The 13056-nt window shown below is 57.5% G+C and overlaps 1 protein-coding gene across 1 annotated transcript in view; it reads right to left on the bottom strand.

Annotated features, from left to right (window-relative positions):
• Window positions 1-13056, bottom strand: part of HUWE1 (HECT, UBA and WWE domain containing 1, E3 ubiquitin protein ligase) — an 82616-nt gene that overhangs the window by 68707 nt on the left and 853 nt on the right. Inside the window, 12 exon segments of the mRNA XM_014523851.2 lie at window positions 26-176; window positions 560-660; window positions 1051-1150; window positions 1622-1690; window positions 1816-1863; window positions 2380-2457; window positions 2685-2747; window positions 3190-3342; window positions 4406-4612; window positions 5239-5337; window positions 5919-5988; window positions 11072-11142. Of these exon segments, the coding sequence (XP_014379337.1) occupies window positions 26-176; window positions 560-660; window positions 1051-1150; window positions 1622-1690; window positions 1816-1863; window positions 2380-2457; window positions 2685-2747; window positions 3190-3342; window positions 4406-4612; window positions 5239-5337; window positions 5919-5963 (1114 nt within the window). The 5' untranslated portion in view covers window positions 5964-5988; window positions 11072-11142.

The following is a 13056-nucleotide window of genomic DNA, read 5'->3' as shown; positions in this document are numbered from 1 at the left end:
GAAACCCAGCATGCCCCCCACATACCAATCATGGCCTGGATGCAGGTGCGTACGAGCACAGGCAGAAAGCCATGGTAGGAGGCAGTGCCTGTGCAGTCAATGATGCTGCTCAGCTTGGGTGTTCGTTCCAGGTGCACGATGGATGTCAGCGTCCGCAACGAGGCTGCCTTGATGTCCTGGGGGCATGGGGGGTGGGGAGCATTGTAGGGAGTCAGAACCTGGCTGAGACTAGCCCCAGGCAAGGACCCAGATATCTGGGTCACCCAGCTCTCTCTGGCAAGCCCACAACCCCAGCATCAGGAAGAGAACCCAGGTATCTCAGTGCCTGTTCCTCTTCTGGCACCAGGCAGAGGAACCAAGACATCCAGGCTGCCCAGCTCCCTCTGCCAGGCCTATAAATCAGGCAAGGGAAACTGAGGCATGGCCAATAGCCCAGAGAATTCAGGTGTCCTGAGGGCCAGGAAAACCCAAATCCCACCATGGCTTGTGCCCTGCCACCCCGCCTCGCCCCAGTCAGACCCCCTTGGTCCTCCCTGCCAGGGCCAAGCCCCACTCGCACCATGAGCTGCTTGTCAGTGATCTGCAACACGTCCACCAGCTCCTCAATGAGCCCGTTGTACAGGATGCTGTTGGCTGACTCCTGCAGGGCATTTGAGTATACTGCGGGGAAGGGGGAGTGGAGTCAGGAAGGGCCAAACCCCCCCCCCCCCCCAGCAAACCAGAGTAGCTGAAAAGAGACCCCTGGCCCCCAAAGAATAAGTAAGCCAAACCTTCCTCATCCAGGTACCCAGCCCCCTCCAAAACCAGCACTGCCCCCCCTACCAGTTCTACCAGATCCAGAGGACCCAGCCCCCACCAGAAGCAAAGGACCTCGCCTCCAGCCCTCAAAAGAACCAAAAAAGGTCCAGCCCTCCCCGCCCCCATCCATATACCCAGCTCCCCAAAACAGTGGACCCAGCCCCCATCCAGTTACTGCCCCACCCAGTGAACCAGAGTCCAGCCCCACCATGGAGAGGCCAGAACACCCACCCCTCAGGGGTGGGGTCTCACCAAGGATGGAGATGGCATGGAGCCGGGCTTGCACAGCCTGCAGTCGCTTCTTGTGGTTGGAGAAGCCGTGGGCCAGGCGGATATGGGTGAACAGCAGCATCTGGGGAGGTTGGGGGCAGAGCCAGAGTTGGATGCGGAACCCAGACGGCTGGATTTCTCAACTCTCCCCAGCAAACCTGCTTCCCACTAAAAATTAGGTGTGGAACCCAGGTGTCTGGGTTCCCAACTTCCCCACTGCTTTGTCCCACCATCCCCCAACCCCCATCCCTGAGAACCCAGGTGTCCCAGCTGCCTCTGATAATCCCATTACCTTAGCACTAGGCATGGAATCCAGGTGGTTGGGCTCCCAGCCCACCCCCTTACCACCAGACCCTACTCCCCTCTCAAAGCTTGAACAGAACTCAAAGTTCCCAGCCCTTCCTTTTCCTACCCCAGCCACTCTCAGAGCTGAGAGAATGCCCCACCACCTGGGCTCTCACCTCCTCCAGAACCCAGCATTCAGGCTGCCCCAGCACACCCCACCAGCCCAGCCCAGCCCAGCCCAGCCCAGAACCCCAGTGTTTGGGTGCACCTGCTTGTCCTTGGGAATGCTGTACATCTTGGTGAGGGACTCCATGATTTCTGAGGGGCTCTCCGAGATCTAGCGGGGTGGGGGGGGGCAGTGGGTGCCTGCCGGGGGCCAGCCATGACCCCCACTTCCCCCCCATACACCCTTGGTGCCTCCTGCCCCCTCCACTGCCCTCAGTGCCCACCTGCCCCGCCTACCTTATCAAGCTGTTCAATGTGGATGTAATGTAGCGTGTTACTAGATACCTGCAACGTGAAGAGGGCCAGGCAGGTGGTGAGGGGCTGGACCAATCGGTACACCCCCCGCCCCCCTTAGCCTCTCCCCAGTGCAGACCAGTTCAGAGGCTCTGCCAACCTCTCAATCCTCTCCCTGCCCTGACCTGGTCCATATATGGCCCTTCCAGGATGGTCTTGGCCACCACAGGAGAGAACAAGGCCATACAGGCCTTCCCTGCCCCACTTAGTCCATATGGGGCTCTCCCCACCCAGTCAGTAAGAACCCAGGCATCCAGAAGGTCTCGCCCTGCAAAGTCATATAGGTGTCCCTGCACCTGGTCCATGTAGCTCTTCCCCCATACCTGGTATATACAAGGCCCACCCCCAGTACCTAGTCCATGTGTTGCACCTCCCCCACCCCCATTTTGGTTTCTCCCTGCCTGGTCCATATTGGTTTCCTCTACTCCCTGAAAGTGCATATGGGTACTGCCCCCTTGCACTAGTCTCTCCCCATGTCCTCTGCTGCCCCCCCACCAGGAACCTCACCCTCTTGTCCACCTTGACCTCAGTTCCTGGCTCGGCATAGAACTCAAAGTGCAGTGTTGTGGCACTAGGTGGGTACTTCTGAAAGAAGAACGGACAGGCTCAGGCTGTAGTCCCGTGCAGCAGATACCTCCTGCCTCCCAACAGCTCCCCCCTGCCCTTCTTTCAAGAGACCCACCCAGCCCCCAGGAGCGAGTGCCCCCTTCCCCTCAGCCTAGAGAACCCTGCTCCCCACTGAAGGCTGCAGCTCTGCTCAAAAGGCTGAACACCAACCCCCAGGCACATGGTCTCGCCCCCCCTGGACTCACCATCATCTGCAAGTCCCGGCAGCACTCGGCCAGACCAAAGCCGTTTTCCTTGCCCCCCCAGCTCTGTGAAAGACAGAAGTGTGGGGGAGAGAGAACATGGGATCCTCCCCAGCAACCCCCAAGCCCTCCTCCAGCATCCCCCCACTTGCTCCCAAACCCCGCTACTGCTTGCCCCCAAGCCTTCACATTGCCTCATGACCCCTCCAGCACCCCTCAAACTGCCCCCTACTCCTCCCAGCATCCTAACCCCCCACCCTGCTCCTAACCCCTACCCCCCAGCTGCCCTCCAATCCACCAGCTCCCCCCAAACTGGGCCCCCCTGGGAAGCCTCTCACATCACTGGGTAAATGGAGGCTAGGGACAGGTGCTGGGCTTTATCTAGCATCCAGATAAGCAGCCCTTGGGGGAGAAAAAGAGGGAAGTCCTGGGGAGATCTCTGCTGGGGAGTGCAGAGTGCAATTGGCTGGGTCTGAACAAGCACTGGGAGGGCAGGGGAGCTCCGTACCTCAGCCAGGTGCTGGAGGCGGGCCAGCAGGGGCGTGCGTTTGTCGGAGCCCAGGCGTGTGATGTAGTTGGAGCGCTTGCTGAACACATATAGCAGGTTCAGCACAGCCAGCACCACTTGCATGTCTGATGAAGCCAGCAGTGTTGTCAGATGCTGTGGAGGGGAGGACAGGCTGGGATGTGAGGGGACACCAGAAACCTGGGGTCCAGGGCTGCCCGTTTCCCTACCCAAAGGGGAGAGAACTCAGGTATCCAGGCTTCCCCCACCCCTGGTTTTTCAATAGATTCTACTCTTCTGCCTGAACCGGGAGAGAACCCAGGCATCCAGACTTCTCAGTCTCCCTTGTTCTAACCAGCTATATCCCACTTCCCTCCCTGAAATGGGAGAGAAAACAGGTATCCAAGCTTCCCAAACCCTCCCTGCACTAACCCACTAGATTCCACTCCTCTGCCTGAGCCAAGAGAACCCGGGCATCCCAGTTTCCCTTGTTCTAACCCAATAGATTCCACCCCACCCCCCAGCCATCAAGTCCCTCCATATGCCCCAGCCCCCCATACCTTGATGGAGCTGTAGAAATGCTAGAAAAAAGCTGTACCCCATGATCAAAGAGTTCTGCTGCTCCCCAGCCCCGGAACCCCTTATATCTAAATGCAACTGTAGAAATGGTGAGAAAAACTGTACTCCAAGAGCAGCGATGAGACACCAACCCCCCTACCCCCACCCCCGATACCCTAGTGGAATTTTAGAAGTGCCAGAAAGAGCTGAACTTTGTTGCTTGCCTGCAGTCCCCCAGAACCTCCACACCCCAATGGAGCTGTACAGATGCCAAGAGCAGCACTCTGAACAAAGGTCCTATTACATGCCATATCCTAACTTCCCCTTGACTCCCTTGTATCTTGGAGTTGTACAGCAGCGTCTCTCAACCCGCAAGTTGCAAAAATATACGAAAGGGTTGCAAACAAGCTTTAAAAATGGCTTCTCCTTTAAAACAGAAAAACACAGGAAGCCGTGGCTTTTCCCTTGCAAGCGGTCAGAATTCCAGCCTGCAAAGAACTGCTTGAGGCACTGCCATTCTCCCTGCTCCCCACCGCCCTACGGGGGGTTGGGGCCTGGAAGTCAGGAGTGAGGGAAAAAGCTGTATTCCATAAAGCAGAGTCTCCTGCTGCCCCCAGGCTGCCCACAATACCCCCTGTATGCCCCGTAACTCCCTCCATACCTCAATGGAGCTATAGAGGTGCCGAGAAAAGCTGTACTCGATGAGAAGGGCAGTGAAGTTGAGCACGGCCAGCAGTAGAGCCTTGAGGGGGGCACGCTCGGGGCGATCGCACACCAGCAGCCAGCTCATGCCTTCCACGGCCTGGCCCGCCTCGGCCAGCAGCCCATCAAAGCGGTCCAGCAACTCCACCCAATGGTACAGCTCACACTGCCGGTGGGCATGGAGCAGCTTACAACTGTGCCCCAGAGCCAGCTCCGCCACCCCATGGTGTTCCCCAAGCTCAGCTGATAACCCCAAAACCAACCCTTGCCCCAGTCCTGTTACCCCAAACCCGGCAGGGATCTCCACAGCTAGAACCCTCCCAAACCCAGCCAAGACCCCACAGAGCCAGCACCATGCCCCAGCCACACCCCCTCCCCCCCAGCAAACTTAGCCAGGACCACATGGAGATGGGCGCCTGCCCCAGTGCTCCCTAGATCCGATTGGGCTGACAGACCCCCCTCCCCCCCCAAATAACTAAGCCCCTTCCCTGCCCCCCATACCCCTCCCTATTCCCCACCAGTGGCTCTCCCCAGCCCATCTTCCCTCCCTGCCACTCAAAAGATCCCCATTTCCCCTTACCTCCCAGCCCTTCCCAGGCCTCCCCAGCCCCTCTCCCTCTCTCTGCCCCCCTACCCCTAGCATCTCTAAGTGCCTGCTGGTGCCCCAGTGCTCCTCTGCCCCACCTTCCCCCATGGTCCACAAAGCCCCCCTGCCCAATTCCCATGCTTTGCTAGCTCCCTCACCCCCACAAAAAACCTTCCCCAGCCCTCCCAGCCCCAAGAAGCCCTCACCTTGCCAATGTTCCATGTCTTGATCTGTTGCAGCTCCAACAGCAGCTGCTCGTCGGTGCAGCCCTTGAGCTTGTCAATCAGGGCCCTGCAGTCAGCAGGCTGCAAGGGAAAAGAAAAGAGGGATCAGTTTAGGAGCCTCCCTTTACCTTGGTCTGTCCTGCCAGGGCAGGATGTGACCAGGGACACCAACCCCCCTACCCCTACAACAGCCCATGCTGAAAACAGATCAGAGCAGCTAAGGAAAGCAGCACCGAGATGCCTGCATCCTGGGAGGAGGGGAATCTAGGAGGTGACAGCAGGGGGACACCTGGCTTCCAGTCCCACTGTGGGAGGAGAGTGAAGTCTGCATGACACAGCAGATGAGATAAGGAACCTGGATGTCTGGGTTCCAGACTTGCTCTGAGAGGGCAATCTGGAGTGTGAGAGCAAGGAGCCCGGGCACCTGGGTTCCAGCACCACTGTGGGAGGGGAACAAGGTCTGTGGCGGTCACAGCACAGAAAATATGGAGCCCAGTTGCCTGGGTTCCATGTCCCCAGCTGCAGGAGAGGAGTGGGGGCTCAGGGGTTTTAGAGCAAGGGGCTGAGAATGGGGAACTCCTGGGTTCTCTGAAGGAAAACAGCTCCCATCCTTCCCATTCCCTGTCACCCTTGTCTTGGTAGCATAGCCTGACAACCCTTACCGCCTCAGTGGGCGTTTTCTTCAGCTTGGTCCGGTCTACTTTCATCTTTGCTGTATTCCACTGTTTGACCCTGCAGGGAGAGAGAGACATGGGGCTAAGCCATGGAGAACCCAGGAATCTGGGCCCCCAGCCCTCCCAGAGCAAGGAAAGAACTCAAGCATCTGGGCTCCCCACTCCAACTGCCCAGCTCCACCCACCTTCCAAGACCTAGGAGAGAACACATGCATCTGGGCTCCCAGCCCCATTGCTCTCATCCCCTAACCCCTCCCAGAGAACCCAGGCATCCAGAGTCTCACCCCCTCCCCGCAAGAGTTGCTGCATATGCAGCCAAAATACAGGAAGGGGCTAGAAGCCCAGACACCTTGGTTCTCTCTCTGCTCTGGGAAGCAAGTGGAAGCTGGGAGACTAGAGCAGGGGGAGCCAGAAGCCCAGACACCTGGGTACTCTTCTTGCTCCGGTGGGGGTACTGAGCCCAGATGCCTGGGTTTTCCCTCCACCAGGTACTTGGACCACAACAGCACTTAACCCCTCAAATCCAGGCCAGGCCCAGCCTCACCCAGGCCCCTTGTCTCTGCATCCAGTAAAGGCAAGTAGATCTGACTTCAGATCACCCCCCACACTGACTCAACTGCCCTGGGAGGGGGGAACCAGGATAGAGAAGACCTGACCTCTTCCCCATTTACCCAGAAGCTGCAGGCTGGGTGTGGGGGGAAGGAGCTTCTCCAAAGGGCCAAGTTGAAAGGGGGAGGAAAGCCAGCAGGACCCACCTGCCTTGGGGGAATCAGGGCAAAGGGAATTAGGGGAAGTAGGAAACCCAGGAGACCAAATCCCCCTCCCCTTTTGTAACATCAAAAGCATCAGACAGAGCTGGGGGGCAGGATCAGAGTCCCAAGATCATCCCCCCAACCTGGGAGGCAAAAGGGCTGGGCCAATTGCTGGTGCCCGGGAGGCTATTCCCAGAAGGCCATGCTGCCCTCCCACCACACACATGGCAGGAACAGGGGACAGAGAAGAACATCCCAAATCCTGATCAGCAAAGAGACAGCAGCCCAACTTCCCTCCCAGCACCAGAAAGCCCAGGCTCCAGCCCCCACCCAGCAACAGGGAGCCTTAGCCCCTACCCACACATTGCTGGGAGCCCCAGTCTCCCAGCTCCCTTCCCCCACCCAGTACCAGGTGTCCCAACTCTCCTCCCCCCCACAATGCTACAAGGAGTATAGGCCCTGGTGGTTTGGGGCTAGGACCCAGAATGCTTGGCTTCTCTTCCAGCCTAGGGCAATGAGGGGAGCCACCAGTGGCCCCCCACAGAGGCTAGGGGGGGTGGGAACCCCCCGCCCCCAGTGGCTGCTCCCCCCCACCAAAGTGCTGACTCAGTGCTTTCTGCAGTAGTCCTTTATTAACCAATCGATACTGTGCTGACAGCCGGGATAGACAGAGGGGCCTGGATAAGGTGGGAAGGGAGACAGCAGGGAAAACAGAACCAGGAGACCTCCCGCCATGAGCCCCCCCTCCACCCAATCCTAGAGCCATAGGTTTAAGCCCCACACCCAACTGCTTAGTCATGGACAGCGTGAAGAGGCTTCCTGCTGAGAGGTGGCAGAGAACCCAAGGTCTGGGCCAAATGCCTGCCCACACACAGAACCCAGGCATCCAGGGCATGCACACATACACACAGAACCCAAGAGCTTGGGACAGATGTCCACACATGCATGGAACCCAAGTGTCCGGGACAAAAAAAAAGAACCCAGGCATCCAGAGCACACATGAAAGAGAGCCCAAGCATCTGGGCCAGATGCCCATGCACATGTGGAACCTGATACAAGAGAGAATCAGGCATCCAGGGCAGACATCCACACACGTCGTAAACCAAGACATCCAGACCACAAAGCGGACAGATGCTTGCATGTACAGGCACAGAGAACCCAGACATCCGGGGCAGGTGCACATGGGTACAGAGAAGTGCACGAGAGGACCCAGGTGTCCAGGGCAGACATATGTACACACACACAGAACGCAGGCTTCTGGGACAGACACACATGCATGTGCAGGACCTAAGCATCCAAGGCACGCAGGTGCGCACAAAAGAATCCAGGCATCTAGGACAGATGACCTCACATGCACAGAAACCAGGCATCTGGTTCTCACATGTGCATGCACAAGAGAACGCAGGGGTCCGAGACAGATGCCCATACATGAAGTACATGCACAAAGAGGACCCAGGCATCTAGGACAGGTGCCCCCCAGACATGCCTGGAACCCAAGGATCTGGGACACATGCGCACACAAAAGAACCCCGGCATTTGGGACAAACATGCAGTCACTTGAAGGTCTAACAAGCTGAGCAGACAAGTGCTGAGCTAAAAGTAGAACCCAGGTGTCTGGGTAAGGGCTAGTTTTGCTCACCAGCTCCTCAGAGCAGGCAGCCTTTCAAGCAAAGCAGTCCCAGATGCCTGCATCCTGCTCCCAGGCCTCACCTGCTTGGCTCTTCCAAACAGGCAAGGGAGAGCTAAGAGCAGAGAGCAGAACCCAGGTGTTTGGGTCACAGCTTTGCACCCCCCGCTTCTCCCTCCAGTATCTCTAGTGTGGAATAGCTGGGCAGGGAGCCAAGAGCACTGGGGATGCATGGTTGGATCAGAAGTGTGGACTGGATGCCCAGACACCTGGATTCCACTCCTAGCTCTGGAAGTGGGGTAAAAGGATGAGATTAAGGGGGAGTAGGATTGGATACTTGGACACCTGGGTTCCATACCCAGCTTTCAGAGGGGAGAGAGGTGCAGCAACTGGTTTGAGACGGAGGCTGGGACTAGACACCCAGATGCTTGGGTTCTGCTCCCGACCTGGGAGGAGAGTTAGGTATAGTGACTAGATAGAGGACAGCAGGGTGGGATTGGATGCCTGGACACCTGGGTTCCATTCCCAGGTCTGGGAGGGGGCTAGGGTGCAGTGATCAGATCTAGCAGGTGACCTGGGATTAGATGCTTGGATTCTGTGGCCAGGTTTGGGTGGGGTGGGACGACATGGATGGACTGGGGTGCAACCAGTGGATCAAACAGGAGACTGGGATTGGAAACCCTGATGCCAGTTTTGTGCCCAGCTAAGGGAACGGGGCTGCAGAAACTGGATCAAGCAAGGGACTGGGATTGGAAGTCTGGGTTTCATGACCAGCTCTGGGAGTGGTCCAGGCTACTGCCTTCACACACGATGCCCCAGGGACTCCTGGGTGCCAGGATGGGAAAGGAGGTGGGACTGAGTCACCAGAGTCTGGGGAGAACCGGCAGAACGAGATGCAGATGGGTGGGAGGGGCTGGGACTGCACACACATAACCCAAGCATCTGGGACACGGGCATACACAGCCCAGGGGAGCAAGACAACACACACAGAACCCAGGTGCCCATGACATAAGCATAGGCACACACAACCCAGTAGATGAAGACACCATTCACACAGAACCCAGAGGTTCGGGGGACAGGCACAAGTGTACAGAGCCCAGTGGGCGAAGACACCATTCACAAAAAACTCAGGCACGTGGGACACAGACATGGTCACACAGGTCAGAAGAAGAGGACACCATGCACAGAACCCAAGCATCAAGGACACAGGTGTGGTTATGCACAGCCTAGGAAATCAGGGCACCACACACCAACCACCTAGGCATCCAATCCTAGCCTCCACTCAATCCTGCAGCCCAATCCCCTTCCCCCAGGCCTTGGGATGGAACCCAGGTGTCCTGGCATCCAATCCCAAGCCCTGCAAGATGCAGGGAGGGGGCGACTGGGAACAGGAGCTCCCAGCCTAGCTCTTCAGCTGAGGACTGGGGAAAGAACCCAGGCATCCAGCTCCCCTTCCCTCTTATCTCAGCCTGGAGAAGGGGCAAGCAATCAAGTCAGTCTGTTTTTTCTCCCATGATGCAATAGGGTAAAACTTGCTAAATAGAGACCCACAGAGAATGCGCCTGACTGACTGACTGACTTCACCCCCCCAAAGGCAAGATGACAAAACCTGCAGACTGCATTATCATGTGTGGCCACTAGAAGACACTTGTAAACCCACCTTGCCACAACCCCCCACCCAGGGATGAAACCCAGGAGTATGGGCATCTAATTCTAGCCCCACATCCAATCACTGAGCTCCTATCTCCTCCTAGAGCCAGAGGAAGAACCCAGAAGTTCTGCAAGCCAATCACTACGTGCTCTTGTTGCCTCCAAGAGCTGGTGACAGAACCCAGGAGTCCAACCATGGGATCCCAGCCCTGGATTCAATCCCTGTCCACCTCCCTAGGCTGGAGGACAAAACCCTGGAGTCCAGGCATCCAATCCAAACCCACAATCCAATCACCACACCCCCAGACTCTCCCAGAGCTGGCAACAGAACCCAGGAGTCTGGGCATTCAGTCCCCATACCACTGTCCTCTCCTAGAGCTAGGGCCATCCCTAGGGGGGTGCAAATCAGGGAAACTGCCCCGAGCCCTGCACTTTGGGGGACCCGTGGAGCTGGGTGGAGTGGCCACTGTGCTGCTGCTGGCTTCACATCTGGCTGCTCAGCACCCCTCCCCCCCCCCCGCCAAATCTGCCGCCAGCTTCCTTGCATCCGGGGGCAGGGCCCCACATAGGCTGATTTGCCCTGGGCCCTGCACCCTGCTCAGGTCATTTGTCTAGAGCTTGAGACAGAACCCAGGAGTCCAGGCATCCAATCCCAGATCCAATCATTACACCCTTATGCTTCCAAAACTAGATGTAGAACCCAGGAGTCCAGGCACCCAATCACTGCACCCTTGGAGCTAGGGACAGAACCGAGGAGACCAGATATCCAATTACCATAATTCTCTCCCAGAATTAGGCACAAAACCCAGGAGTTTGAGCACTCAATCCCAGGCCCAATGCAATCACTACACCACTGTCCATTCCCAAAGCCAAGTGTGGAACCCAGGAGTCTGGCCATCCAGTCTCAGCCCCAGATCCCACCACCGCATCCCTGTCCCCCATAAAGATGCATCCCAGAGACCGCCCCCTGCCAGGTACCAGCAAAAAGCCACCCCCCCGCCGCCTTTATAGATCACCTTGCACCTCAGGCCTGAGAGGGAACATGTCTCCCTTTCTGCCTGCCCAGGCTGCGGTCACCGGGTGCCACCCCACACCAATGCTGTGCCCCCTACCTGGGATCACAGCCAATCCATCGTCGAACTGGGCTGCTCTCCCAGTCACTAGCGTGGCACTTCTTTGGGGCCTGGGTGGGAACAGAGCAACAGAAGCTGTCATTTGAAGACAATCCCTAAGTCACAAGGGGGCTGGGAATTTGGAGATGATCCCTTGGCTCAGGGGCTGGCACTGAAGTAAGCCAGGTCCCTGGTGGAACTGGGAGACCTAGAGCTGGGGAGGAGGTAATCTTAGCCCTCTCCCCAGTATCTCACAGGCCCAGAAGAGAGCACTGAGGGCTGAGGCCTTGGAGATAGTGGCAAGACCCTTCCCAGCCCCCTCCCAGGGCCCAATTGGAACTGGGAGAGACTGGGAGACCCTGAGACACAAAAGCGTAGGTGTTGGGGAGATGCCCTCCCCAGCCAAGCAGGTTATCTGGGGGATCTGTGGGGGCTCTGTGGCTTGGGGAGCGCAAGCACTGGACTTGACTAGTTTGGGCTGGGAGGAAAAGCTCTGCGGAAGTGGGGGAAGAACAGCAGCTGATGGCAGGTATCAGTCAAGAAGGAAAGAGAGCTCCCTCCATCACTGGCTGCTCTGCTTTGTGCTCCCTGCCCCCTCCACTGCTGTTCTCTATTCCCTGCCCTGTGCCCTGTCCACAGTTCTGCTTTCAGCTCCCATCCTTGTGCTTCCTAATCCACTGCTCTGCTTTCTAACTCCCTGCTCTGCAATCCCTACCCCATAGGGTAGGGAGTCAAGAGTAGAGCAGCCAGTGCCCCATCCATGCACTGCTCTGCTTTCTGCTCCGTCTTGTTCTCCCAGTCCCATTGGCTGCTTTACTTCCTGCTCCCTGCCTTTCAGCCACTTTCCCCTCCCAGATTTGCCCCTTGTCACCCCTTCTCTCCCCAGCTCCTAGGCCAAGCCCAGTACCTACCAGTCCCTCTGGCACTGAACTCAGGGCTGTGCCACAGAAATCCTCCAGACATCAGGGTGACCCCATTCCCACCCCCAGCGAAGGAAAGAAGGGACTTGGTGCTGACCAGGAGGCGTTGGTTCGGCTCAGTGCAAGCCAGTTCTGCCCACGCTGCTCCTGGAATCACCCAATTACTGAAATTTCTCCACCCCACCCCAGAGTATATTTAGGAGGGGGGCAGGAGGTGGGTCCTGGCAGCTCTCCCCCACCCCCACCATGGGCTGCCCTCTTAAACACCCAGCTTGGGGACAGGGACTACTCTATAACCCCTTCCTTGTCAGGAGTAACAAGATTCCTTCCCAAGGCCTGGGGAGTGGACAAGGAAGAAGAATAGTGTCTTGAAACCTGGGGGAAAGGGAAGGAAGGAGAGAGGAAAGGAAGGTATCTCAGGGCCTGGGGAAGGCAGGAAGGAGAAGCAGAGAGTACCTTAGGGGGAGGAGAAAGAAGGAAAAATGGTGTTTCCCCAGCACCAAGGGGAAGGGAGGGAGAAGAGGGGTGTCCCATGACTAAGTGGGCAGAGGCAGAAAAGAAACATCTCTAGGACCTGAAGAGTGACAGGAGGAAAAAGGGGTGTATCTGAGGGCTGAGACACAGGAAAGAGGGAGTGTCACAGAGGCTGGGGGAGGAAAGGAGGAGGTGAGGGAGGATGTTATAGCAGGGCATGGGGGTAGAGGAAAAGGGGGTGTTCCAGGACCTGGGGGAGGGAGGCGTTGCAAAACCTGGGGGAGGGGGCGCAGGACAGGACTAGCCAGGGTGGCTGGTCCCTGAGGGAGGGCGGGGGGAAAGTAACCAGCACAAGCTCCTCCCAATGGTGAGAGGGGAATGGGGGCTGGGGCAGGAGAACCCCATCATGGGGGCATCATGGGCTTAGCCCAGATCTCTTGTAGGCTAGTTAAAGATGAGAAAGATGAGTAGAAGCCTAAAGAAATTCTCATGCTGAAAGAAACAACCCCAAGAACTTTAGAAAGGAAAGATCATCTTACAGAAAGCAAGACCCCCCCCACCCCGCAGCAGGGGCTAGAGGGTGAAGGCCCC

This window comes from Alligator sinensis, unplaced genomic scaffold, assembly GCF_000455745.1.
Source record: "Alligator sinensis unplaced genomic scaffold, ASM45574v1 scaffold137_1, whole genome shotgun sequence".
Lineage (NCBI taxonomy): Eukaryota > Metazoa > Chordata > Crocodylia > Alligatoridae > Alligator > Alligator sinensis.
Note: the sequence above shows the minus strand (reverse complement) of the source record. Positions and strands in the feature narration are given on the sequence as shown.